This window comes from Procambarus clarkii, chromosome 5, assembly GCF_040958095.1.
Source record: "Procambarus clarkii isolate CNS0578487 chromosome 5, FALCON_Pclarkii_2.0, whole genome shotgun sequence".
Taxonomy (NCBI): Eukaryota; Metazoa; Arthropoda; class Malacostraca; order Decapoda; family Cambaridae; genus Procambarus; species Procambarus clarkii.
The window spans coordinates 5,165,542-5,190,721 of NC_091154.1; the positions used below are offsets into that span (position 1 = coordinate 5,165,542).

A 25,180-nucleotide genomic window follows, 5' to 3' on the forward strand; every position below is an offset into this window, starting at 1 on the left:
TTTACAACCAACTTGGGTTATACAGTAATCAGTGTTGTCATGACTTGCACAAAAAAGCAAGGATAAATTTGGGGTGTGTGTGTGGGTGGGTGGGGGGCATGGTGTGTATGTGTTGGGGGGGTGCACTGCATGTGTTGTTGGGGTGCGGTCACACACTTGTGTGTCTTATGGCACACTTTTAACAATAGTTATACGCAGGGATGAGTTACCACTTTCGCGAATTGAACAAGTGAGCACCTGACCACCCCAAGGTGTGCCTGGCATTTCACAGGACCGAGCAGTAATACTGAAAAGTGTATACTCTTTTCAACTTTATCATCTCAATTCTCGTCCTAGATTTTTCAATTTGGTATTAATGTGCTTGCAATAGAATTCTCTATAGGACTAAATGTATATAAATGTAAACTTCAAAAGCCCGGTGTACCACCCGCACCAAACAGAGAAAATTGAGAGCAAGTTACCCGGGAGCGCCAAGAGCAATAAAATTTGTATACTCATTTCGCTTTGGTCACCTCAATTCTCGTCCTAGGTTTTTCATTTTGGTATCAATATGTTCGCAATAGAATTCCCAACAGGAGTATATGCATATAATGTCTAAAACTCCGGCGCGCTCCACCCGCAGACAAGATGAATGCAGGCCACGCGTTACCTGTGAGTGAGCACCCCATTCGCTCACCCGCTATACTCCTATTTCCACCTCACAAATGTTTAGTATTTTTTCTGGTTGCTAACATCAATTTTTGTGTTACAGCGCTCATTTTGGTATCGAATTGTTCCTAATAGAATGCTTTAAATGGATATATGCATATAAGGTCAAATTGAAGAACATTACCAATGCAGTAAGCTATAGTATAAACCACAATATAAAATGTATGAAAAACAAAACCTTTTTGTACTTACCAATCCAGTGATGTTTGTGGATCATGACATGGGTTGAGCATTAGTTTTATCCACTCCACCTGCTCCAGGAAAATGTTTCCTGAAGATTTTCAACTCATGTTTATAGGTGGAGTGGATGGTGGGCAAGCATTACTGCTAATCAACCCAGTATTGTTTCTTGCGATGGTACTTGTTGTAGCCCGGTGCTGCACACAGTGGCACATCACACGACTTGCTGCTCACAGTGGCACATCACACGACTTGCTGCTCACAGTGGCACATCACACGACTTGCTGCTCACAGTGGCACATCACACGACTTGCACTTATACCTGGTGTATTGTGGCGCTCAGTTTAAAATCAGTCCCCCAAAAATCGGATAAAAACCTGAATTTTAGCAAATATATTATCTTTTGATGCCATACTGCATCATTACTGCATGAAAGTGTTAAGGTCTTGGTATACCTTAAGATCTTGGTATACATTAAGATGTGCGCACTAAGATCTTTATGTATGTTAAGGTCTTGGCGTACGTTAAGATATAAGTGTACATAAGGTCTTGGCATATGTTAAGGTTTTGGCATACACAAAGGTCTTGGTGTATGTTAAGGTCTAATAGTGTGTTAAGGTCTTAGTGTACATTTAGGTCTTGGAGTAGGCTCAATACCTCGGTAAAGTTCAACACATCTGAAGAAAGTTATTATTCTTACATTAGGCATTTAAATAGTTGTTCATTTTTAATTATATTTGAGAGTGCGTACAAATGCTGGATGACCCGTCTGACTTTGTTGTAAGTGTAGCAGCAAGTGTGTCGTTGTGTTGTGTTTGGCTTGTGTAATATCCCTTGTAAACACTTGTGTTCACGGTGCGCTTATAATAAATATTTAATAATAAATAATTAGTTCCTTGTTATGAGATTCAAATTTTAATTTGCCCTGTACATAGTCTTTTTATTATTTTGGTTGTGTTTATTTTGTAGTTGCTTGAAATTAATATAGATTATATACTATATATAATATATTATAGTGTATATATATATATAATAGTGTATATATATATATATATAATACAGTATATATATGTTTTTCTTGTGCACATTGTGAAAGAGCACTTGCTTCTAGTACACTAGTAGACCACCTAGAGAAACTAGAGTGAGTTCTAGGTACTTGTTTGTGGCTTTTATTATGCGTGACTCTGACTTTACGTAGCCGTTATGGAATATCTAGAAGATATAATGTGTGTGTAGTGGCGTTACACACTGTAGCCTAAGGTTATTAGTGTGTGTAGTGGCGTTACACGCTCTAGCCTAAGGTTATTAGTGTGTGTAGTGGCGTTACACTCTGTAGCCTAAGGTTATTAGTGTGTGTAGTGGCGTTACACTCTGTAGCCTAAGGTTATTAGTGTGTGTAGTGGCGTTACACTCTGTAGCCTAAGGTTATTAGTGTGTGTAGTGGCGTTACACGCTCTAGCCTAAGGTTATTAGTGTGTGTAGTGGCGTTACACGCTCTAGCCTAAGGTTATTAGTGTGTGTAGTGGCGTTACACTCTGTAGCCTAAGGTTATTAGTGTGTGTAGTGGCGTTACACTCTGTAGCCTAAGGTTATTAGTAACAAAATATTCATAATAATTATCAACTCATTCATGCTATTTCAGTTTTGCTTTTCAAGTTCGAGTAATGTTGTCACTGAGTGTTTCATCTGTGTGCTTCTCGCTTGTGTTTGACGGCTCTTGTCATCAATGTTAAGAAAACCACTTTTGATATTTACCAAAAATGAGCTTAAATATAATTCATTCAATATGATTAATACAAATATGCCAAGTTTCTGTAAAAAATTTACTAAGATGGTATAAAGTCAAGTTAGACGATGAGAAACATTATATAATGGTAACTATTGTGATGAAACATGAGATGCCTAACATTCCTGACTAACATCAATGTGGTGTAAATATTCAAGATAAATTAAACTAATTTTTTTTCTGCAACAACAGCGACAGGGAAGCCAGCACAGTGACACGGGGGACTGGACGAGCGGTGCGGGCAGCCTCGGGGGCCCGGGCACTGTAAACAGCTGTGGCCTGCCTGCAGACGTAGCAGAGTTGCAACACCGGCTCCTGGAGCAGCGACTGAGGCAACAACAGAGGCAGACAGAGGAGGACAACCGCTGGTTGGCGCACGAGGAAAACAATATGGTGAGGCATTGACCCCCATGCTTTTAAGAAATGTCCCTCATTATGTATAAGATTAGTCATGAATTTATAAGAGATTAACTGGAAAGTAGCATATTGCTCTGATGTGTGACATCAGAGCAATACACCATATTCAATACATGGTCCAGTTACTAAAGTTGAAGACAAAACCACTAGAAAGCAACTATTAACTTGTTTGGTGCAACCACCGCTACGAAAACAACCTTTAAACAACACATTCCATGGGGCCTGGTAGCCTGGTGTTATAGCGCGCAGGACTCGTAATTCTGTGGCACGGGTTCGATTCCCGCACCAGGCAGAAACAAATGGGCAAAGTTTCTTTCACCCTGAATACCCCTGTTACCTAGCAGAAAATAAGTACCTGGGAGTTAGTCAGCTGTCACAGGCTGCTTCCTGGGGTGTGTGTGGAGAGAGAGAGAAAAAAAAGTAGTTAGTAAACAGTTGATTGACAGTTGAGAGGCGGGCCAAAAGAGCAAAGCTCAACCCCCGCAAACACAACTAGGTGAATACATTATAAAATCGGCAAGAAAAATGGAAGGTTGAATAACAAGAAGTTTTCAAACAAGAGATATCAGACCAATAATGATACTAGTGCTCTCTAGTGTGGAATATTGTTACATACTAAAAGCTTCAGTCAGCTGGGAAAGTTGCTCACCTGAAGAACATGTAGAGATCTTCTATTACCTGAATCTGTTAAATAAAATATGTAAATTATTGGGGCCACTTACAATCTCTCAAATTGCTCTTTAGAGTGCATGTGAGAGATAGATAATAATTTATACTTGGAAAATATTACTTACAAGACCAGGAGACATGGCAGGAAGTTCAAAATGGTCCTGTTGAAAAATAGAGGTGCAATAGAGATGCTAAAAGACACTTTTCTGGGAGGAGCCCTGTCGGCTCCCCGGAGCTATTCCAGGCTGATATATTAATGTCAGACTTTGGCATCAGTCATGTGTATGGAGTTCTTAGGCCTATCGAGGACCACGGCCAGAATCTGGCCCCTCAGAGAGGCAAGGGAAGCAATGGCCTATAGAAACCCTCCCATGTGGTTGGAAGCATTCTTATGTCTGCCATCGACCGGAACAGGCACCCAGAAAGTTAAGCGCCCCAAAACAAACCCCTATTCTGGTTAAAATTCCTACCAAAAGCCGAACTGCTGTTTGCGCAGCTCCCTCTTCCCCGGGAGGGGGAAGGGGGAGCCCCAGACCCCTCACGCTGGCTACCCACACCTCAGTTCTTGAGGCTGATGCTATAGGCAGAGGTCGTGTGCTCTGGCTCCAGTGTCTTTACAGCACTGTGCTTCACGTGTGGTGTTTGTTTCCAAGGGTGCAAGAGCCAGGAGTTATCTTCAGTACTCGGGCTGCATGCCCCTAAGGCTACCTTCTCTAGGTGCCCTGTAAGTACTGCCCTTGGGGCTTGGGGCCACCTTCCACAGGCTCCTCGGGCCCTGCCTCTGCTGGTCCGTTCTACCATTCAGTTTTCTGCCACCCATTGGGATCTTGGGTGTTCTGTTCTCCCTTTGGGATCTTCTGTTCTGTTTTCCTGCGGGTAAGAGGCAGTTTGCACTGGTAGGCACGCAGGGTGCTGCACAGCTTCATTTTTCCCGACATAGCGGCCAGCTCTGTTCCTTGGGGTTCATTGCCCTCTTGCGGGGTTTGTTTTTCTTTTTCTTTTTGCCTTGGGGGGGGGGGGAGGGGTTCTGCCCTCTTATTCCACTGGTGTTTGCCCTTCCATGGTACTCCTTGGTGGTGCTCCTGCTAGGTCTTCGTGAGTGTACACGTTTCCTGGGGTTCAGCTCTAGAAGTTCGCTTGGTAGTTTTGGGGGCCGGTTAGCTGCACCCTGCCTGGGACTACTTGAGCGTGAGACCTATTATAGTAAATGCTCAGGACCCTGGGAATCCCCTGGGGGCGAGTGGGTCCGGTGGATGTGACTCCGGAGTCCCCACTCGCTTTGTACGAGTTTGAGGGTTGCTCAGTCCCCTTGTCTCAGGGTGACCCTCATTGTTTTTGCCTTCGCCACGCTACCTGTTGGGTCGGTGATGCTTTCGACCCTGAGTCCTGTGAGTGTTGCTGCTTGCTTGTGACTCAATTTACCCAATCCTCTGATGATTCTATTCAGGTACAGGCGGCGCGTGCGTTGCAAGCTAGGTTTCATCTGTTGCAATGCGCTCGGTTGGTTGCTCACCCAGATGCCCCGGGGCTGCCCCGCTTTGCTTTTCAAGACCCGGACTTGGGGGTGGGGGTCACTTCGATCCTGGTTCAGTCCACACATCTCCTCGTCCTACCCTCCAGTTGTTCGTTCTGGACCCCCCCCCCCCTCCTTCCCCTGCTTCAGGCCCCGAAACGTCTGAGGGTTTCGAAGTCGGGGCAGGGGTTCCTTGATCTCGAGTCTCGGGCAGCTTCGGGGTATGCCCCTTCCGGGGGGGACGGCGGAGACTTTCGAGTCTTGTCTCCCGGCCGAAGCTTCTGGGTCTGACCAGTGGGCCCCCTTCCTTCCGGCTTCTGTGGCTGTGCCGTCCTTGTCTTGTTCGGTCAGTGCTTGGGAAGATAACTCTGCCCCGGGTTCTGCTGTGATGGACCTAGGGGCTGGGGAGGGGCTGACTTGGGGGCCTTGGGCCCCGCTGGACCCCACCTGGGTTTTTCTTCTCTCTGAGCGGGGCTTACTGCTACAAGGAGTGGGTTTCTCTTTTCTCCCCTCTACGTACGAGTTGGATTTGGTGTCGGCCCCTCTCCGGGTTTGGTTCTGTGTTCCCCGGGTGCATTGGTTACGTCTCTCCAGAGGTTTTCGGCTTATCGCATCCAACCTGGTGTGGTGCGGGCGGGCCTTGCAGCATACCTCCTGCGTGACCAGGACTATGCCTCGGAAATGAGTCCCTCAGAATTCAGGTTTGGGACTTCGTTCCCTTTCTGGCTCCGTTACGAGGTTCCGGAGTCGTCCTGGCTAGCGGACTGCCCCTTGTTTGTTCTGGATGCCTGGCATTCCTTCTGTGGTTCCCACACGCTGGAGTGGTGGGAGGCTTCTACGGTGGTTCAGGTTTTCCTGGGGGGCGATCTTGAGTACCTGAATGAGTGCTTGTTTGCCCCTGCCCTTCTATGTGATGTTGGGGTTGTTCAGCTCCATGTGCAGGTCCCCTCCCTTTTGACGGCGCTTGTTGCGGAGGACTTGCGCGCCCGGGACTTTTTGGCTTCGGCCTTACGGTTCTTTTCCCTCCTGGAGCTGTACATGGATTGGCTCGTGGAGGATGTAAGGGCACTTTGGTCTGTCCCGGGGTCCGGCGTCTTGTCCTCGGTGACTCGTTCGTCGGCGGCCTTGTTGAAGCTTTTCGCGCCGATTTTGCAGGATGCGGTTTCCCTGTTCTATGCTTCCCGGCGTGCGTGTCGGCAGGCAGTGCTGGGTTCCTCTGTGGAATCTGCTTAGCTGGTTGTGGAATCTTAGGTTGTCGCCTTTTTGTCCTCTTCTGTTTGAGGCATCTGCCATAGCGCAGTTCATCCAGGCTGCTTTGTCTGCTTGTCGTCCGATGTCAGACTTGCTGGTTCTCCGAGGGTCCTGTGGGGGGTCATCCAAAGGGGTTGTGCCAGGGCTCGGGGTTCCTCTCATCGTGGTAGGCCACTGGTGTCAGGTTCAAGTTTGGCTCCTTCTTCAGACCCGCCCTTGTCTTGTCGGCGCAGTGATCGCTCTGCGCAGGGTTCTGGGTCTTGTAAGGGGCGCCAGCCCTTTCACAGTTTGCCCCATTGATGGGGCGATGGGGGGGGGGGGAGGTGTGCGCTGTTCGCACACGCCTGGTCCCACGATTCGTGGGCGTTTCGGGTCGTGTCTGTCGGCCTGCGGTGGTGTTGGGGTGGCCCGGCCACCCCAAACCTGCCCCATTGGGGCTGATGGGGCAGGTTTCTTCCCCTGCGCTCTGTCAGGTCATCTTGGAGTGGGTTCGCTTGGGCGTGGTCGAAACAACAACGTCCCTCGGATAGGTTTCCTCATTTGTTTCAGGTCCTGAAATGAGACTGCGTGGACCTGCGGTTCATTCTGGACTTCTCCTGTCTGAATCCCTGGGTTCATTGCCTATCCTTTCGGATGACTATGCTGTCTCAGGTCCAGCTTCTGTTGGAGCCGGGTGCTTGGATGGTGTCCCTGGACCTCTGGGACGCTTATTGGCATGTCCCGATTCATCTGAGGTTCTGGGACTGACTCGGTTTTGTTGTGGGGCGTCACTGTTACTGCTTTTGTTGTCTCCTGTTCAGGTTGAACCTGGCACCTTGCATGTTCACGTGCCTTAAGAGAGTCATGGTGGCCCATTTGCATCTCTTAGGTGTATGGGTGTTGGCCTACCTCGACGACTGGCTGGTTTGGGCTCCCAGTCGGTTGGCTTGCTTGCTAGCCAGGGATTTGGTTCTTTTCCAGCTCACCGGGTTCAAATTCTTGGTGAACTAGAGGAAGTCCCATCTGGTTCCCTCTCAGGTTCGGCCTTGGCTGGGTCTTGTTTGGGGCTCTCGGACCGCTTCCCTGTCTCTTCCTCCGGAGTCTCTCCTGCGGCTGCGGTCTTGCCTTCATCTGTTTCTGGTGGGCTTTCGGGTCACCCGGCGGTTGCTTGAGGGGCTGTGCGGGAGCCTGAACTTCGCGGTGATGGTCTACCCGTGCATGAACTTTGTGGTGATGGTCGCCTCGTATCGTGCAGCACTGGCGGAGCCGCTTCAGCTTGTCTTCGGTATCGATGTTACGTCTGTGCCGTTTCGCATGCTGTCTCGTGTGTTGTTTCACCTCCGGCCTGCTCATGTGCCGCCTGAGCCGTCCTGGTCCTTGGACAGAGTGCTCACTTACCTCTCGTCTCCTCATTTCGTCGTGGCCCCTTCGGTCTGGGATTGTTTCTCGAAGGTTCTTTTCCTGTTGGCATTGGCCTTTGGGGGTCAGGTAGGGGAGCTTCATGCTCTCCTCCGGCGCACGGGGTTTCTGCTCTTTCGGTCGTGGCGATCATTTTGTTTGCCTGCAGCCGTCTCCTTCTTTTCTGGCAAAGAATGAGACTGCTGCATTCCGGAGGGGTCCGTGGGTGTTAGATGCTTGGTTGGTACGGCCGGGGGTGCATCATACTTTGTGTCCGGTTGCGGCGCTTCGCCGTTATTTACACACCACGGCTTCTGTGTCCGGGAATGTGCTTTGGGTTGATCCGGTTTCCCCTTCTTCCCTGTTCGCGGGTTCGGGTCTCCCAGGTCGTCCGCAGAGTTATCAAATTCAGCCTGTGGTCTATCCCCATGCCCATGACGTCCGTAAGTTCGCAGCTATTGCTGCCGTCTTTGGGAACATGTCTTGGTCTGATATTCGGGCGAGGGGTTTTTGGCGGTCGAACAGGGTCCTGGCTGCTCGTTACCTCGTGAATGTCCCTGGGCCCCCGTCGGGCCTGTGTTGCTTTGGGTCGGCGGTTGCAGCCAGTTGTCTCAACTTCGAGTTGAGGAGTGAGCAACAACCACCTCCCGGGTAAGTCCCTCTTTTTCCGTCTGTGGGTAGTTAGCTCCGGGGAGCCAACGGGGCTCCCCCCAGAAAACCAGCGTTGAATGTAATGAAACGCCATTTTCTGGGTGAGTCCCGGAGGCTCCCCGACATCCCTCCCTCCCTCCGGTTGGCGTTTTTATTGTGTTTTTGACATTCGGCCTCAGAATTGAGGTGTGGGTAGCCGGCATGAGGGGTCTGGGTCTCCTATGGAAAGCTGTGCAGACAGCGGCGCGGCGATGTGTGACGTCATGATCATTTGCTCGTTTTTTTAGGGGAGTTCTATCCACTTGTTCAGCTTTTGATAGCAATAATTTCACCAGAATAGGGGTTTGTTTTGGGATGCTTACCTTTCTGGGTGCCTGACCCGGTTGATGGCAGACATAGAATGCTTCCAACCACACGGGGGTTTCTATTGGTAATTGCTCCCCTTGCCTCTCTGAGGGGGCCAGGTTCTGGCTCGTGGTCCCCGGTAGGCCCACAGAACTCCATACACATGACTGACGCCAAAGTCTGACATTAGCATATCAGCCTGGGTAGCTCCGGGGAGCCTCCAGATCTCACCCAGAAAATGGAGTTTCATTGCATTCAACACTGGTTTTTTTCCAGACTCTGTAATGTAAACAATACCATAATTTATGTGATTGTCCATTACATCAGTAAAGGTACGATGGGCTGCTGACCTGTATGGTCGGGGTTGTTATGATGCCTCACCTCTGTAGTTGGGAGTAGTTAGAGCTCATCTTTTCTATAAAGAATGGAATGAGTTTCCATCATCTTGTAGACTGTGAATGGAGTGAGGTCCATTCCCTGTTGTCTGTAGTAAAGTACAATCCTATAAATAGACTTAAGGTTATCTATTTTTCTTGTACCTTTTCACAGAGGAAGCGCATGTCCCTAGCCACGAGTGCCTCGGATAAGTCGGACTCGGACAGTGAATCCCCAGTGGCCCATCACCCCCCATCTTCACCCTCACCTGCACGAACACAAGACCACCCAGAGAGATCGGGCACTCCACTCTCCAATGGGTCTGGGTCTGTGGCGGAAGAGCCAAAGATTGTCGTTAAGGTAACATTACTCCCCATATTCATGTTTATTTTGACATTCATTTTCTTCATAAATTCACTTTTCATAGTTTTCTGTTTTTCCAAAAAACTGCTCCTGAATTTTTAGAGAGACTACTTCCTGTAAACATACAACAACACTCCACTGGACACAACACAATGTTGACACAACAGAACCAGATGCTCCCCCATTCCCCCACAGCGGTATGAAAGAGGTAAACTATTAAAGGGTTGGCACAAACCACAAGCAGAACCATCCATACATGACCAGTTGTGATGTCAAGCAGAAAAGGAACTTGCAGCAGGAAGCACAATGACCCAGGAATCGGCCCCACCCGAGAACCTACCACGTTAAACTGCAGGCGAGGTCCCTTCCCTTCATGACTGCCTCTGAGCAGGGGCAGAGCCTAGAGAAAACAACAGGTGGTCAATAGGATGGCAAGAAAAAGCCTCACCAGACAATATGTGGGCAACAGCCTCTCACTGAGAGAGAGGAAAGAGAAGAAGTGAAAAAGGAGAGGCAGACAAAAGGGTGACTGACGTGACACATTAGCATGGAACAATCTCGGCAAGATCACTTCAGGGAGCCAACAGGGGGGGTTGAGGGGGGGGAGCTCTCCAGAAATAATAATACATAGTAATAACACTCATGCACAAAGAAATCACAATAATGTGATGTATCAATAAGAAAATCAGTAGGAGCCATCTGGAGGATTGGAACCCACTCACTTGGTACCCCCAAGCTAATGCCCTAGACTGCTACACCATGACATGGTAAAAGCAATGCAACTTGGGATTCCACTCAATCATATAGAGGTGCCGAGACTTCAGCTGGAAGCCTCGGAAATGAAAATCCAATCAGGATTTCACACAATGCCCCCCATGCACTCTGACTTATGGTCCAGTATGGTCTATGGTCTTGGGGGTTTGACTGGGAGTACCATGTGAGCAGGTTTGAAACGTCCTCATGGCTCCTGCTGACTTTCTCTATAATAATAATAATAATAATAATAATTAGAGAGAGAGAAAAGTATCCCAGGATGAACAAGTTATACCAGGTTATGGTGGTACAGCGGTAGAGGTTGCTGCTGGCAGTTTGTTGGTCGTGGGTTCCAGTCACCTAAGAACTCCAGTTGATTTTCTCAATAATAACAATTTCATATAAAATTTGTATTTGCATGCACAATGTGAGGAAAATGGAACCAAACACCAATATATAAGACTTGTTGTTTCATACAGTATAAAGAAGGCAGGTGGGAGGGTCACTCGACAAGGTTACACACTTTGCACTGTTTTAATACATTTTTTAATATATAGAAATGTTTTCTCTTCATTAAAACTTTATTATTTTCTATTGTAAAATGTACATTTTTTATATAAAAGGTTATTGTTTCGTTTTAGCAAGTTGAACCAACTCCTACTGCTGATTTAGACCGCAGTAATGACAAGGTATATGAGTCGACCATTCATGTTGTCAAGGCCATAACGGCCCTCACACACGACGTGAAGGAAGGTCAAACACACAACTACCTGGACCATGTTAAGAAAGTTGGCTTGGAACTGAGAGACCTTCTTGGCACGGTCGACACTCTTATCTCAACCATCCCGGCTACTTCACATAGAGAGGTGGGTCATGCATCTACACTATGTATATACATACATACATACATACATACATACATACGTAGCTCAATCCTCTCAGCTCGTCCCGGAACTGAGAGGATTGAGCTACGAGGAAAGGCTAAAGGAGCTGAACCTCACATCCCTGGAAAACAGAAGAGTAAGGGGAGACATGATAACCACCTACAAAATTCTCAGGGGAATTGACAGGGTGGACAAAGACAAACTCTTCAGCACGGGTGGGACACGAACAAGGGGACACAGGTGGAAACTTAGTACCCAGATGAGCCACAGAGACGTTAGAAAGAATTTTTTCAGTGTCAGAGTAGTTAATAAATGGAATGCACTAGGAAGTGATGTGGTGGAGGCTGACTCCATACACAGTTTCAAATATAGATATGATAGAGCCCAGTAGGCTCAGGAATCTGTACACCAGTTGATTGACAGTTGAGAGGCGGGACCAAAGAGCCAAAGCTCAACCCCTGCAAGCACAATTAGGTGAGTACATACATACATACAAATAAATATATAATATATATATATATATATATATATATATATATATATATATATATATATATATATATATATATATAATATCTCAGCCTGCTAAATGGAGTCAACAGTTCCTGTACCCACCTGTGTAAAAAAAACAGGAAGATAAAAGAGGGGAAACAGACAGACAGCCTCGGGCAACACTGGTAAACCCCCCTTGTATATACAAGAGCTAGTGTGTGTAAACACTGAAGGACCACCATTTTGTTATCTCAGAAAAAAGAGGTGCATATATCACATAAGTCATCACTGGGTAAGTGTTGATATAATATTTGCACCAGTGTTAACAGGCACAATATTACTCACAAGAACCTGACAACAAACACTTGCTTATCACACACTTCAACACTCACATTCCTGTAACACGAAGCTGGAGACCGTGGCCCAGTCTGCAGCTGAGATCACGGTTGACGGGACATGCTGGGGGATGTGGTAGAGCTTAGGGTTGACGGGACATGCTGGGGGGGTGTGGTAGAGCTTAGGGTTGACGGGACATGCTAGGGGGGTGTGGTAGAGCTTAGGGTTGACGGGACATGCTGGGGGGGTGTGGTAGAGCTTAGGGTTGACGGGACATGCTGGGGGGTGTGGTAGAGCTTAGGGTTGACGGGACATGCTGGGGGGGGTGTGGTAGAGCTTAGGGTTGACGGGACATGCTAGGGGGGTGTGGTAGAGCTTAGGGTTGACGGGACATGCTGGGGGGGTGTGGTAGAGCTTAGGGTTGACGGGACATGCTGGGGGGTGTGGTAGAGCTTAGGGTTGACGGGACATGCTGGGGGGGGTGTGGTAGAGCTTAGGGTTGACGGGACATGCTAGGGGGGTGTGGTAGAGCTTAGGGTTGACGGGACATGCTGGGGGGGTGTGGTAGAGCTTAGGGTTGACGGGACATGCTGGGGGGTGTGGTAGAGCTTAGGGTTGACGGGACATGCTGGGGGGTGTGGTAGAGCTTAGGGTTGACGGGACATGCTGGGGGGTGTGGTAGAGCTTAGGGTTGACGGGACATGCGGGGGGGGGGGTGTAATTACCTAAGTGTAATTACCTAAGTGTAGTTACAGGATGAGAGCTACGCTCGTGGTGTCCCGTCTTCCCAGCACTCTTTGTCATATAACGCTTTGAAACTACTGACGGTCTTGGCCTCACCACCTTCTCACTTAACTTGTTCCAACCGTCTACCACTCTATTTGCGAGTGGTAGAGCTTAGGGTTGACAGGACATGCTGGGGGGGGGGGTAGAGCTTAGGGTTGACTGGACATGCTGGGGTGTGGTTATCTTGATTTGATTTCGGGGCTTTAATGTCCCCGCGGCCCGGTCCTCGACCAGGCCTCTACACCCAGGAAGCAGCCCGTGACAGCTGACTAACTCCCAGGTACCTATTTACTGCTAGGTAACAGGGGCATAGGGTGAAAGAAACTCTGCCCATTGTTTCTCGCCGGCACCCGGGATCGAACCCGGGACCACAGGATCACATGTCCAGTGTGCTGTCCGCTCAGCCGACGGCCCCCAGGTAGAGCTTAGGGTTGAATAGATATGCTGGTGTGTATGGTAGAGCTCAGATGTATACTGTATAGTGTGCTCTATGGGGTAAGAACATGGCAGGATATGTTGCGATAGGTCCAGCATGTGGTGCATTGTATCGGCGAGACCATAGCAGACTATCCTGTAATAGGCTTACATGGTGTGGTGTAGTGTATGGGAGGGGGGTAGGTAAGATCTGGTTTAGATCAACTACTTGCTGCAGAAACATGAACCTGGTTAAAAAATAAGGCACCCTTATTTAAACAATGTAATTGAATATGTACCTTCATTACACAGGTGGAGCTCGCACACAAGGTTCTCTCTAAAGATATGACTGACCTGGTTCAAGCCTACAAGTTGGCACAGAAATATAGCAACACAACGCTGGACGAAGAGTATCGCAAGTAAGTCTTCTCTTAGTTGTATCTTTAATAATGTGTTCCCTCTGACTGGTCCACCACCGTGCTCCCTCTGACTGGTTCCCCATCGTGTTCCCTAACTGGTCCTCCATCGTGCTCTCTCCGACTGGTCCACCACCGTGCTCCCTCTGACTGGTCCACCACCGTGCTCCCTCCGACTGGTCCACCACCGTGCTCCCTCCGACTGGTCCACCACCGTGCTCCCTCCGACTGGTCCACCACCGTGCTCCCTCCGACTGGTAAACCATCGTGTTCCCTGTGACTGGTAAACCATCGTGTTCCCTAACTGATCCCCCATCGTGCTCCCTCCGACTGGTCCACCATCATGCTCCCTCCGACTGGTCCACCATCGTGCTCCCTCTGACTGGTTCTTAAGTTTGCCCACACAGTACTCACACTGCAGCATCTCGGTTACTGTGTACACGTTGTTGAGAATGTGGTGGTGGTGTTAGTCTGTGGGTCTGGCCTCCCAGGAGGTGCCATTACTTTTGTGGGATGTTGGAGGAAGTTCTGCTTCGGGAGGTTACAAGTTTTATTCCTGAGATCTCCGTCTTTGTCGTAGGACTCTAGGAGGCCCCTGATCCTTCTTGTTCTCCATCAGGGAAGGATCTCAGAGGTTGCCCTTGACCCTCTTTAGAATTTGATCTGTATAACAGAGATTTTGTAATACTCTTTGAACTTGGTTCTTCCCATTTTGCCATCTCGGTAATTTGGGCAGTCATCTTCTCTACTATGTATTGTCATTTGTGACTCACTGGACAAGGGTGATATGGCAGCAGCCTTGTCTTTGTACCGGGTGTTTGCTAATCTCATTGTTTGCTGATGCCAAAATTTTGAGAAAGATTAAGGAGAAGGAGAACAGCATGTGGCTTCAAGATGATCTGGACAAACTGAAGGACTATTCCAACAAATGGTTGTTAGAGTTTAAGCCAATAAAATGTAATTGTAATGAAGATAGGTGTAGGGAGCAGGAGGCCAGATGCAAAGTACCATTTTGGGGATGACATTCTTCAAGAATTAGAGAGTGAGAAAGACCTTGTGGTTGATATTATGCCAGACCTGTCTCCTGAAGCCCATATTAGAACATAAGAATGAAGGTAACTGCAGAAGGCCTATTAGCTCATACAAAGAAGCTCCTATATATATCCACCCAATCTCATTCATATATATGTCCAACCTACACTCGAAACAATCAAGGGACCCCACTTCTATTATGTTACCCAGTAATTGGTTCCCACAAATCAACAACCCTATTGCTGAACTAGTACAATATTTACCCAGGTCTTTCCTAAATCTAAACTTATCCAATTTGTACCCATTGTTTCGGGTTCTGTCTTGTGTTGATACCTTTAATACCCCTATTAATATCTCCTTTGTTATATCCATTCCTCCACTTGTAAACCTCTTATTATATCATGGGCGCCTGACAGCTGGGTGGACAGCGCTTCGGATTCGTAGTCCTGAGGTTCCGGGTTCGATCCCCAGTGGAAGCGGAGAGAAATGGGCAAAATGTTTTTTCACCCTGATGCCCCTGTTACCTAGCAGTAAATAGGTAACTGGGAGTTAGACAGCTGCTACTGGCTGCTTCCTGGGGGGTGTGTAACAAAAAGGTCTGGTCGAGGACCAGGCCGTGGGGACGCTAAACCCCGAAATTATCTCAAGATACCTGTAATCTCAAGATAACCCCTAACTCTTCGCCTTTCCAGTGAATGCAATTTAAGCTTTGTCAATCTTTCTTCATATGACATGTTTTTAATTTGGGGATTAACTTTGTCATCCTACACTGGACGGGTTCTAAAGAATTTATATCCATTCTATAGTACGGCGACCAAAACTGAAATGCATAACCTAAATGGGGCCTAACCAGAGCAAGATATAGCTGAAGAACAACACTAGGAGTCTTATTACTAATGCTTCGAAAAATAAATCTCAGTTTTTTGCCTTATTACGAACATTTATACATTGATTTTTTGGTTTTAAATTCTTACTAATCATAACTCCCAGATCCCTTTTGCAATCCGACTTTGCAATCTCAACACCATCTACCTCGTATCTTGTAACTCTATCATCATTACCTATATAAAGAGGATAACATCAGTAGCTTATGCCAGGTTGGCCAACATAAGAACTGCATTTAGAAACTTGTTGTAAGGAATCATTCAGAATCTTGTATACTACCAGCCCGTCCTCCAAAAATGGGGAGGTAAATGTACAGAGCCCCATAAGTGCAATTATGTACTATGTATAACAGTTAATAATTGTACTTATTTACACTAAGTATTAAATCGTACTGTCAAATATAGTGTGAATATTTGAGTTTACCTAAAAAGCTGAATAGAAAACCACGGCCTAACCTAACCGTCTTAGTTTGTGAAGATAAGAATTTTATTGCATCTTAATTATAACTACTACTTAACCTTAATTATAACTACTACTTAACCTATATTGATATTATATTAACCTTACAATATTGATATTACAGTTTTATAAAACAAATAAAACAAAACTAAAATATTTCAATAAATTGTAAAGTAACTCTGGATATTTTCAAATTTTCTATAAAATCTCTATTGTTAAATACAAGTGAAAAAGAAAATCCTAATATTTAAAACTTGTTTATAGCAACTGAGCTTTAAAATTTCATCTTAAAATTTTAAGTGTCCTAACAGAAAACGAGATTTAAATCGGGGGAGGGGATGGGTAAATGTAACAGCCCCATAAGTGCAATTATGTACTATGTATAGCAGTCAGGAAATGCACTTATTACACTTAGTATTAAAATGTACTGTCAATTCGGAGGATGGGTTGATGGGATGTCAGATCAATCCTGGAGTATGCAGCTCCAGCAGTTAATTCGTATCTTAGCCAAGCACAAGACTATATTGAAGAAGATTCAAAAGTATGCCACCAGACTAGTACCTGAGCTGAGGGGTTTGAGCTATGAGTAGATCGAGTCCAAGCTCCAAGCGCAGTTAAAAGCTCTGTACCTCAAGGTACAGTCCTTGCACCGCTACTGTTCCTTATTCTCATATCAGATATAGACAAAAATACAAGTCACAGCTTCGTGTTATCCTTTGCAGATGACACAAAAATCAGCATGAAAATTACCTCTGCTGAAGACATTGAAAACTTACAAGCAGATATCAACAAAGATTTTGATTGGGCAGCAGAAAATAACATGATGTTTAACAGTGATAAATTTCAGGTACTGTACTCAGGTACGGCAAAAATGAGGATCTGAAACATAATACAGGGAACAAAACACAATCGAATCTGCCCATTGTAGGAAAACAGCATGTCAAGGATTTGGGAATAATGATGTCCGACGATCTAACGTTTAGGGAGCATAATCAAGCAAATATTGCGTCAGCCAGAAAAATGATAGGATGGATTACGAGAACTTTCAAATACAGAGATCCCATCACAATGATTGTACTCTTCAAGTCACTTGTGTTGTCCCGTCTTGAGTACTGCTCAGTACTCACTTCCCCCTTCAGAGTAGGAGAGATTGCTGAAATAGAGGGAATACAGAGAACATATACGGCACGCATAGACGAGATAAAACACCTAAATTATTGGGATCGTCTCAAAGCTCTCCAAATGTACTCACTAGGAAGGAGACGAGAGAGATACCAAATAATATACACGTGGAAAATACTGGAGGGCCAGGTCCCAAATCTACACAGTAAAATAACAACATACTGGAGTGAACGATATGGAAGAAAATGCAAGATTGAACCAGTGAAGAGCAGAGGTGCCATAGGCACAACCATGGAGCCACAATTAGAGACCCAACAAGAGACATGTTGCCGATCTTGCCGGGGCAAGATCGGCAACCCTTGCCCCTTTCAAAGCTGGAGAAATTGCTGACCTGGAGAGCGTGCAGAGATCCTTTACTGCTAGAATCCACTCGGTAAAACATCTAAATTACTGGGACCGACTAAAGAGCCTAAATCTGTACTCCCTTGAGCGCAGACGGGAGAGATACATAATAATTTACACGTGGAAAATAATTGAGGGGCTGGTCCCAAACCTGCACACAGAAATAACATCACATGAGACCAGAAGACATGGCAGGATGTGCAGAATACCCCCGTTGAAGAGCAGAGGTGCAACAGGTACTCTGAGAGAGAACTCTATCAACATCAGAGGCCCGAGACTGTTCTACACGCTTCCACTACACATAAAGGGCATAACTGGCCGACCCCTCACAGTGTTCAAGAGAGAACTGGATAAGCACCTCCAAAGGATACCTGATCAACCAGGCTGTGACTCATACGTCAGGCTGCGAGCAGCCGCGTCTAACAGCCTGGTTGATCAGTCCAGCAACCAGGAGGCCTGGTCGACGACTGGGCCACGGGGACAGTAAGCCCCGGAAGCACCTCAAGGTAACCTCAAGGTAAGGGGCCCCCCAGGGGTGTGTTGTAAGTATACGCCCCACAAACGCCACCTTAAGAACCGTCAGTCCGTCGAGATTGGGTTCAGTGACAAACGAGCTGGACAGGGAGGGGGTGCTGCCACAAGGTGGAATTTCATTTGCAATCAAAGTAACAATTTGAGTATAAATTTTTTGATACGTCAGTTTCTAGTGTGTGTCTCAACATTTTTCATCTACGTTATTGTGACTCTTCGTCTTCAGCTTGAGTATCCATTCTAATGAGAGGGTTTAGAAACTTGAAGTGTAGCCATTACGTCACTGGCAGTGCAACACAGGAGAGAATGGCAGAGATTCTCTCCTTGTGAGAACATTATAAATCATAATTATGTTGTTGCTCCTCTAGAAAGTCTCCCTTTACTCTTTACTTTCCTATTTATCCTTTCTCTTTTTCCTCTCTTTTCTGGTTCAGTGTTCTCTTCCCTTTGAACCCTCATACTCTCTTCTATAATCCCCTCCCCATTATTGTTAATTACCAACCTTTCTTCTCATACTTTTCTTATTTATGTATTTTCAGGCAGTTGCTGGCTGCAGCTCATGTTCTTGCCATGGACTCCAAGAATCTGCTCGATGTGATAGATGGAGTGAGAGTGAGACACGACATGGCTGCCTTTTTGCCCAACAAACATTCCGCTGTGTGATTCATTAGTCGGCGCCTCTTCTCTCCCTAAATCTAGCATTGGACAATGCATACTAAGGATGATGGCAGTTGGTACCTGGCCTCTTTCCAGATGTGTATTGGATAAAGTTTACCAAGGGCTAGGTCAACAGTACCTGGTCTATCCCTTGATAGAGGGATAGTCTGGACAATCTCTCAGTGTCCGGCATTTCTCCCGATGTGAATTAGATGAAGCCAAGGACAGGCTGGTTTTGCCTAGCGAGCCCCTGAGCTGTGTTGGACAAAGTGCTCTAAGGATTGGCAACTGCTGAAACTGATGCTCGTTAAAATTTGATTTTTTTTTACATTTGAAATGACTGTAATTGAAGTGACCTTCATGTTTTGTGATTCATGTGGGCAGCAAGTGTCATGTTCTGCTAATGATAAGTTCTTTGTACATAATTATAAAGCAGGTATGTACTGTACATGATACTTGATGTTTGAAGTAATTTAGTCAATCAGTCAGTGACACTTAAGTGATGATAAACCAGGAGAGCTTTGAGCACTTGTGTTGCAGATACTGTGGAAGGCATAAGCTGCTATTTTATCACATCTTGTTTATAACACTCTAACAATTGTTTTTTGTTCCTTGGTAATATTATTCCTTAGTTGCAGACGATGAGTCACAATAATGTGGCTCAAGATACCTTGACCAAACCACACGAGAAGATGAAGAGACGACAACGTTTCGGTCGTCGTCTCTTAATGGCGAATTTCTCTTAATGAGAAATGATAGGACGAAGAGGAACACTAAGGGCAGATGACACGGAAACGTTTCATCGGATCATAAAACGTTTCTGTGTCGTCTGCCTTTCTCTTACTTATTTCTATGGTCTACCTAAGACTCATAAACCTAGTGTTCCTCTTTGTTTTATCATTTCTTCAAGGGGCTCTGTCAACTTTCCTCTTGCCTCTTGCCTCGCTAAAACTCTGACACCTTACCTTGGCACTTTTTCTCCTGCCCACCTTCGTTACTCTCAGGACTTCATAGAAAGACTGGGCCTACAGCCTCCTGTAAGATGCTAAGTCTTAATGTTGACTCTGTTTACTAATGTTCCCCTTGATAACGTTATCTCTTTCCTTAGTCAGAAGGTGACTGAGGGCTTTCTTTATCTTCTGCTTCCCACTGACATTTTCCTTGAACTCATCAGACTATGTTGACTTTTAACTCATTCTCTTTCAATGGTAAATACTTCTCTCAAACTTTTGGTGTTGCTCTGGGTTCCCCTCTCTTCCCTGTTCTTGCCACTCTCTACGTGGAACACTACTTTGAAACTGTTCTTCTTCCCACTAATGGTACTCGGCCCCCTCTCTCTGGCTTTGTTATGTTGATATTTTTGCTTTATGGCTTCATGACCTTAGTCTTTTCCAGCCTTTTCTCTCCTTTTTTAACAATCTGGCTCCTTCTATCCATTTCAAAGTTGAACGGGAATCTAATTCCCTCCTTCCTTTTCTTGACGTTCACATCTCTATGTCCAGGTTATCTTTCTCTGTCTACTGCAAACCCCATGCATAGTGGCATGTACATTCACTTCTTTTCCTACCATCCTCCTTCTGTTAAGAAAAGTGTCCTCGTCTCTCTCTTCCTCCGTGCTCTACGCATCAGTGAACCTCATTTTCTTGATTCAGAAATAACCTTTATTAACAAACCTCTCTCTCGCCTTGGTTATGCTTTACATTTTATCAACTGTGCCTGTTCTCAAGCAATTCAATTTTTTTTTCAATTTCTTTCTTTATTATGCACCCCATACCCATCCCGTGGGCAGTGGTGTAAAGGATTACAGAGGCACATAATCGGTTCAGGAACTGAACCCTCTAGTTCGTTTAGCTAAGCAAATAATAATTTTTTGACGCTAGTTACAAAATTATTAATGTTATATATACATGTACACATTCTCATACATACATGTACATATATATACAGTATACGTATACATATATACATTCACATACATATTTAATCACCCACTCAAATACACACATCAATAATCTTTTGTGTCACAAGTGATCAACAAGAGGCTCACAACAGTCACTATACAAGGCACTTTACATCTATGGTGAGTCACACAGTTACTAGTCTTGCTCCACACTCACCCAACTGGGCGGCAGCTTTACAGTCATGTGCATGCATTACCTACAGTAAGCAAATTTTGGATACTTCGCTAAGATTTCGGGCAGCACATCATTATGAATGAAGTACTTACACATTTCTTGGACACTATTGATGGTGTTATCTCTAAATTCAGCAATTTTTTCACATTCCATTATATAATGACGCAAAGTATGCGAATAGTTCTGCTGACAGAGTTTACATTTAGTCAAATCTACATCAGCAGATGTTACAAATTCATTCTCAAGCTAAATGAAATATCTTTCATCCTAAACCTGTTTTTAACACTATTACCACTGTGTCTGCCTTCCCTTTAGATATAAAGTCAAAACTCTCACTAATACCCTTCGTCCACTTGACATAAAGCTCACTTTTCAACAAACTAACACTCTTCGTAGTAATCTGGTTCACACTGCTCCTCCTGATGCTAATGCTGCTGATGTCTACTCTGTTCGTCTTGTCCTCTCCAATACTTTGGTGAAACTGGCCATACACTTAATGACAGACTTAAGGAATACAAGAGAAGTGTTAAGTCTGCAGACACAAACAATGCTTCTGTCATGTTAGGGACTCTAATCATCCTATTGATTGGTCTTCCTTTAAAATAATCTTTCCTGCCTCTACTCTTCACAGACGCTGTCTTGTCAAATCAGCTCTGATACACAACCCTCACAACATGAACCTGAGTCTTGGCTTTGTTGCTGTTGATTCTTCCCTTTCACAGTAGATAGTCAAATGCTCTAACCTTTTTTAACAAACATAACCTAACATAAGCTTAACCACTGAACTGTTCTGCCTCCAAATATGGCAACCCCCTGGTGTGTACGAAATAAATTCTTTCCAAAAAATTTGTTCTCTTCTTATATTGTTAAAATGCAGTCTCTGATCACAGGAAAGTAAAAAAAAAATATTGTATGTGACATACTTTAGCCGCGACGGAACTGGGAAGGTGAGCAAATTCTGGGCGCTGAGTGATGGAGTGCTGGGGGTCAGTCGGCCCCGCCACCCTGTGGGGCGGCCGTTGCCGCAAATATAATGTTTCACAATTATTTTGATGTTTCCCATTCGTTTCTTCTCTGTTTTTTTGCTGTAATATTATTCAAAGTGTGTAATTTGTGAAATTTATATAGTTCAAAGTGTGGAACATTGCTATGCTCAAAATTATGGGAATCATATATGTGACATGTATATATATTATATTCTACGATCGATCAATCAGTGTTTTTGCTGTTATTACACTATTTACACACATTGTATATAGCCATCTACATGTGTTCACCATAACGAACCACTAAGTTGGTATGGTGAGCCTAAGACACGAGTGAGCTGCCACACCCAGCCAGCCCTTCTTCACTCCTCCAACACCTTACTTGCCAACATTCCTCCTCCCACCATACTGTTATTGTTTTTATTACACTATTTACACACGTTATGTATAAGTACAGTATGTACATGTTTTATTTACTATAACTATACAACTAAGCTGGTATTGTGTCCAAACAGCTCAGTGGTCCTCATACACTGCATGACAAGTCACACAGTAGATGACGCTACGAGTACGACACCACTTCCCTCACCAAAATGGCTCCTCCCAACATACTCCTGTTGCTGTTATTACACTATATATGCACGTTATATATATGTATCTACATTTGTGTTCACCATAGCGAACCACTAAGCTGGTATAATGAGCCCAAACAAGAGTGGCTGTCACACACAGTGACGCTACCTTGATTCACTTCTTCCTCACCAAAATTCTCCTTCCACAATACTATGCACAGCGCTAATTATCACCACATTACCCTATTATTACACCCATACCATCCGTACCCCCCTTTTTTTTGTTCTAGTTTTTATCTTTCGTCTTACTGTTACCTGCTCCTCACCTCACCCCTTGCCTTACTTATGCCTGTGCTTCCCTCACTCCCATCACAATTGACTTGATAATGATCCAGGACAGCCAAAAACGTTGTTTTGTCTCTTCATCTTCTAGTGTGTGGTATGGTCAACATTATTCCTTAATTGCTTATTTCTCCAAAGTAAGCTATTATTCCCACAAACTTTGCTTTTGTAACTACTGGATGCATTGAAGTATGATGAGTATGGGTGTTAGGTCATTGTGATGGATCTCGGATTTCCAAGGTGGTTTTGCAAAGTTTCCGTGCTAACTTTTGCCTTTGGAATAGTCAGGACTCCAAGGCACATTACAACAGAGGACCAAGTTCTCTGTGGAGAGGAATAATGCCAAGTGACAGCCGCTGGTGGATCCCAAGCTGCTGCTCAGGCTTCCGCTACATTCAATGTTACGTTTTATTCATATTTTTTTTTTTTTTACTAACATTATATGAATGAGAATATGCAAATTCGCTGTTTTTTTTTTCATTGGAAATATATAAATTTAAAAATATAATTAGCCTGGCTACAAAGTTTGAGGGGGAATTTTAGCAATTGTGTATACTTTTTAGGCATCAGCAATAAGTAAATAAGATTCCCCAGGAACAAAACTTGTTACATTGTGTAATGATTCTCTTGGCCATTGCTTTAAGGATGAGTGAGAGTTAACATGAGCAATGCCACTTAACCTCACTGTGACTGCTTACTGTTGTTGAGCGGTGACTACACCTTCACCTTGTATTCCGTTAGCGTGTTAGAGGACCGACACACACATACATACACAATGTTTTTACTCATGCACATGATATTCGGAAAATCTTTGCAAAGCAGAAAATCTTGTGGATGTTTTATGTACAATTTCAAAATCTACTAACTCAATGAAACATTTTCTTTCTTCTCTTCACTGTCTTGGCTACGTTCATAAATGATAAATGTCAACGTTCTGTGATTTTCATTTTTTTTTTGTATTCCTTTCCCCAAACAAAGACCATTTTAATTACAAAATATATATATATTAGTTATTTTACACACATGTTAGATGAAGTACAGTATAAGAAATTTACAGATATTTCTTATGAAGTGGAGTCCTTTTAACAATGTCGTGTGTCAAAGCTTGCTGCTCCATGGTCATACATAAGCCAATGTTCTCACGTGCGTCTACAAGGTCACTGACTGGCCCACAGCAGAGCGTCTACAAGGTCACTGACTGGCCCACAGCAGAGCGTCTACAAGGTCACTGACTGGCCCACAGCAGAGCGTCTACAAGGTCACTGACTGGCCCACAGCAGAGCGTCTACAAGGTCACTGACTGGCCCACAGCAGAGCATCCTGGTCAGTCAAGAGTGCCACAAGTGCTCAAGATTGCCAACATTTCCACTACTGCCTTTATGGACATTTTTAAATTCCCAACAAGGAAATGCACCTCATCTTTTCTTGTGACTGAGTCGCAAGCGCTTGTATGTACTGCTATTTCACTTGTCTTAATATATATATATATATATCTATATATATATATATGAATATGTACTATATGATCTTTGTGGTGTAAATATTAATTTAGCTCACTGTAATTATTTAATTTGACAGCCTCAATGAATAAATATTATTGATCCAAATAGCTTTTATTTTCCAAAGGAAAATATTAATTTTTTTGGTCTAAATTTTTGACTGGCCAACTGTTACTCATTTTAGTCTGAGGCAGAGGTTGCTTATGGCTCATGTTGGGTTCAGTAAGGATATGTACAGTGTGTGTGTTTAGTATTACTTTTGTATTGTTAAATCTCGGTGGTAATATTGGTTCTGTAACTGTACTATATTGTGAATAACGTATACACTGTACTGTACAAGGAAAGAAACAAAATAATGTAGTCGTGACATTATGTATCAAAGTAGAAAGCAAAAATCTAATAGTTATGGTCATAAACAAACCTACAGATGAAATGGCAAAAAATTTGCTAGACGTAAAAAGTAAACTGCATAGAAAATCCAGTGCTGAATATTATCCTCTTAGGAGAGTTTAACCTTCCAAATTTGAGATGGAAGAAGCCATCATAACATACTACAATAGTCAGCAAGCACACGACCGAGCCAACAAGCCTAAGGAGTCACACCGAACCACCACATAGTTGAGCCAACAAGATGGGATAAGGCATTCAACTACATCTTCACAATGAACTAATTTGGGGACGTCGTAATCTGAACTGCAACTTACATGAACATTATCACTGAAGTAAAAGCAATACAAATTCATATATTGTGTACAAATTACATGTGTAATGGGAGGAACTTTAATCAATAAACTATGAGTTATCAACTATACCTTGGGAAACAAGACTGAAATCTCAAGCTC

At 44.6% G+C, this 25,180-nt stretch overlaps 1 protein-coding gene and 2 long non-coding RNA genes across 7 annotated transcripts in view; all 3 read left to right on the top strand.

Annotated features, from left to right (window-relative positions):
* Window positions 1-2,239, top strand: part of LOC138372946 (uncharacterized) — a 3,292-nt gene extending 1,053 nt beyond the window's left edge. The window contains exon 2 of the long non-coding RNA XR_011231019.1: window positions 1-2,239. This exon is cut by the window's left edge and continues 176 nt beyond it. This is a non-coding gene — a long non-coding RNA (uncharacterized lncRNA).
* Window positions 1-24,446, top strand: part of Fak (protein tyrosine kinase 2 Fak) — a 258,873-nt gene extending 234,427 nt beyond the window's left edge. For all 5 annotated transcript variants that reach the window (XM_069338791.1, XM_069338786.1, XM_069338789.1 and 2 more), the window contains 5 exons: window positions 2,867-3,067; window positions 9,447-9,632; window positions 11,030-11,254; window positions 13,613-13,719; window positions 18,687-24,446. In XM_069338791.1, the coding sequence (XP_069194892.1) occupies window positions 2,867-3,067; window positions 9,447-9,632; window positions 11,030-11,254; window positions 13,613-13,719; window positions 18,687-18,810 (843 nt within the window). In that variant the 3' untranslated portion in view covers window positions 18,811-24,446. The remainder of the gene's footprint in view (window positions 1-2,866; window positions 3,068-9,446; window positions 9,633-11,029; window positions 11,255-13,612; window positions 13,720-18,686) is intronic.
* Window positions 1-25,180, top strand: part of LOC138372947 (uncharacterized) — a 312,699-nt gene that overhangs the window by 216,386 nt on the left and 71,133 nt on the right. The gene's annotated exons all lie outside the window — the stretch shown is intronic.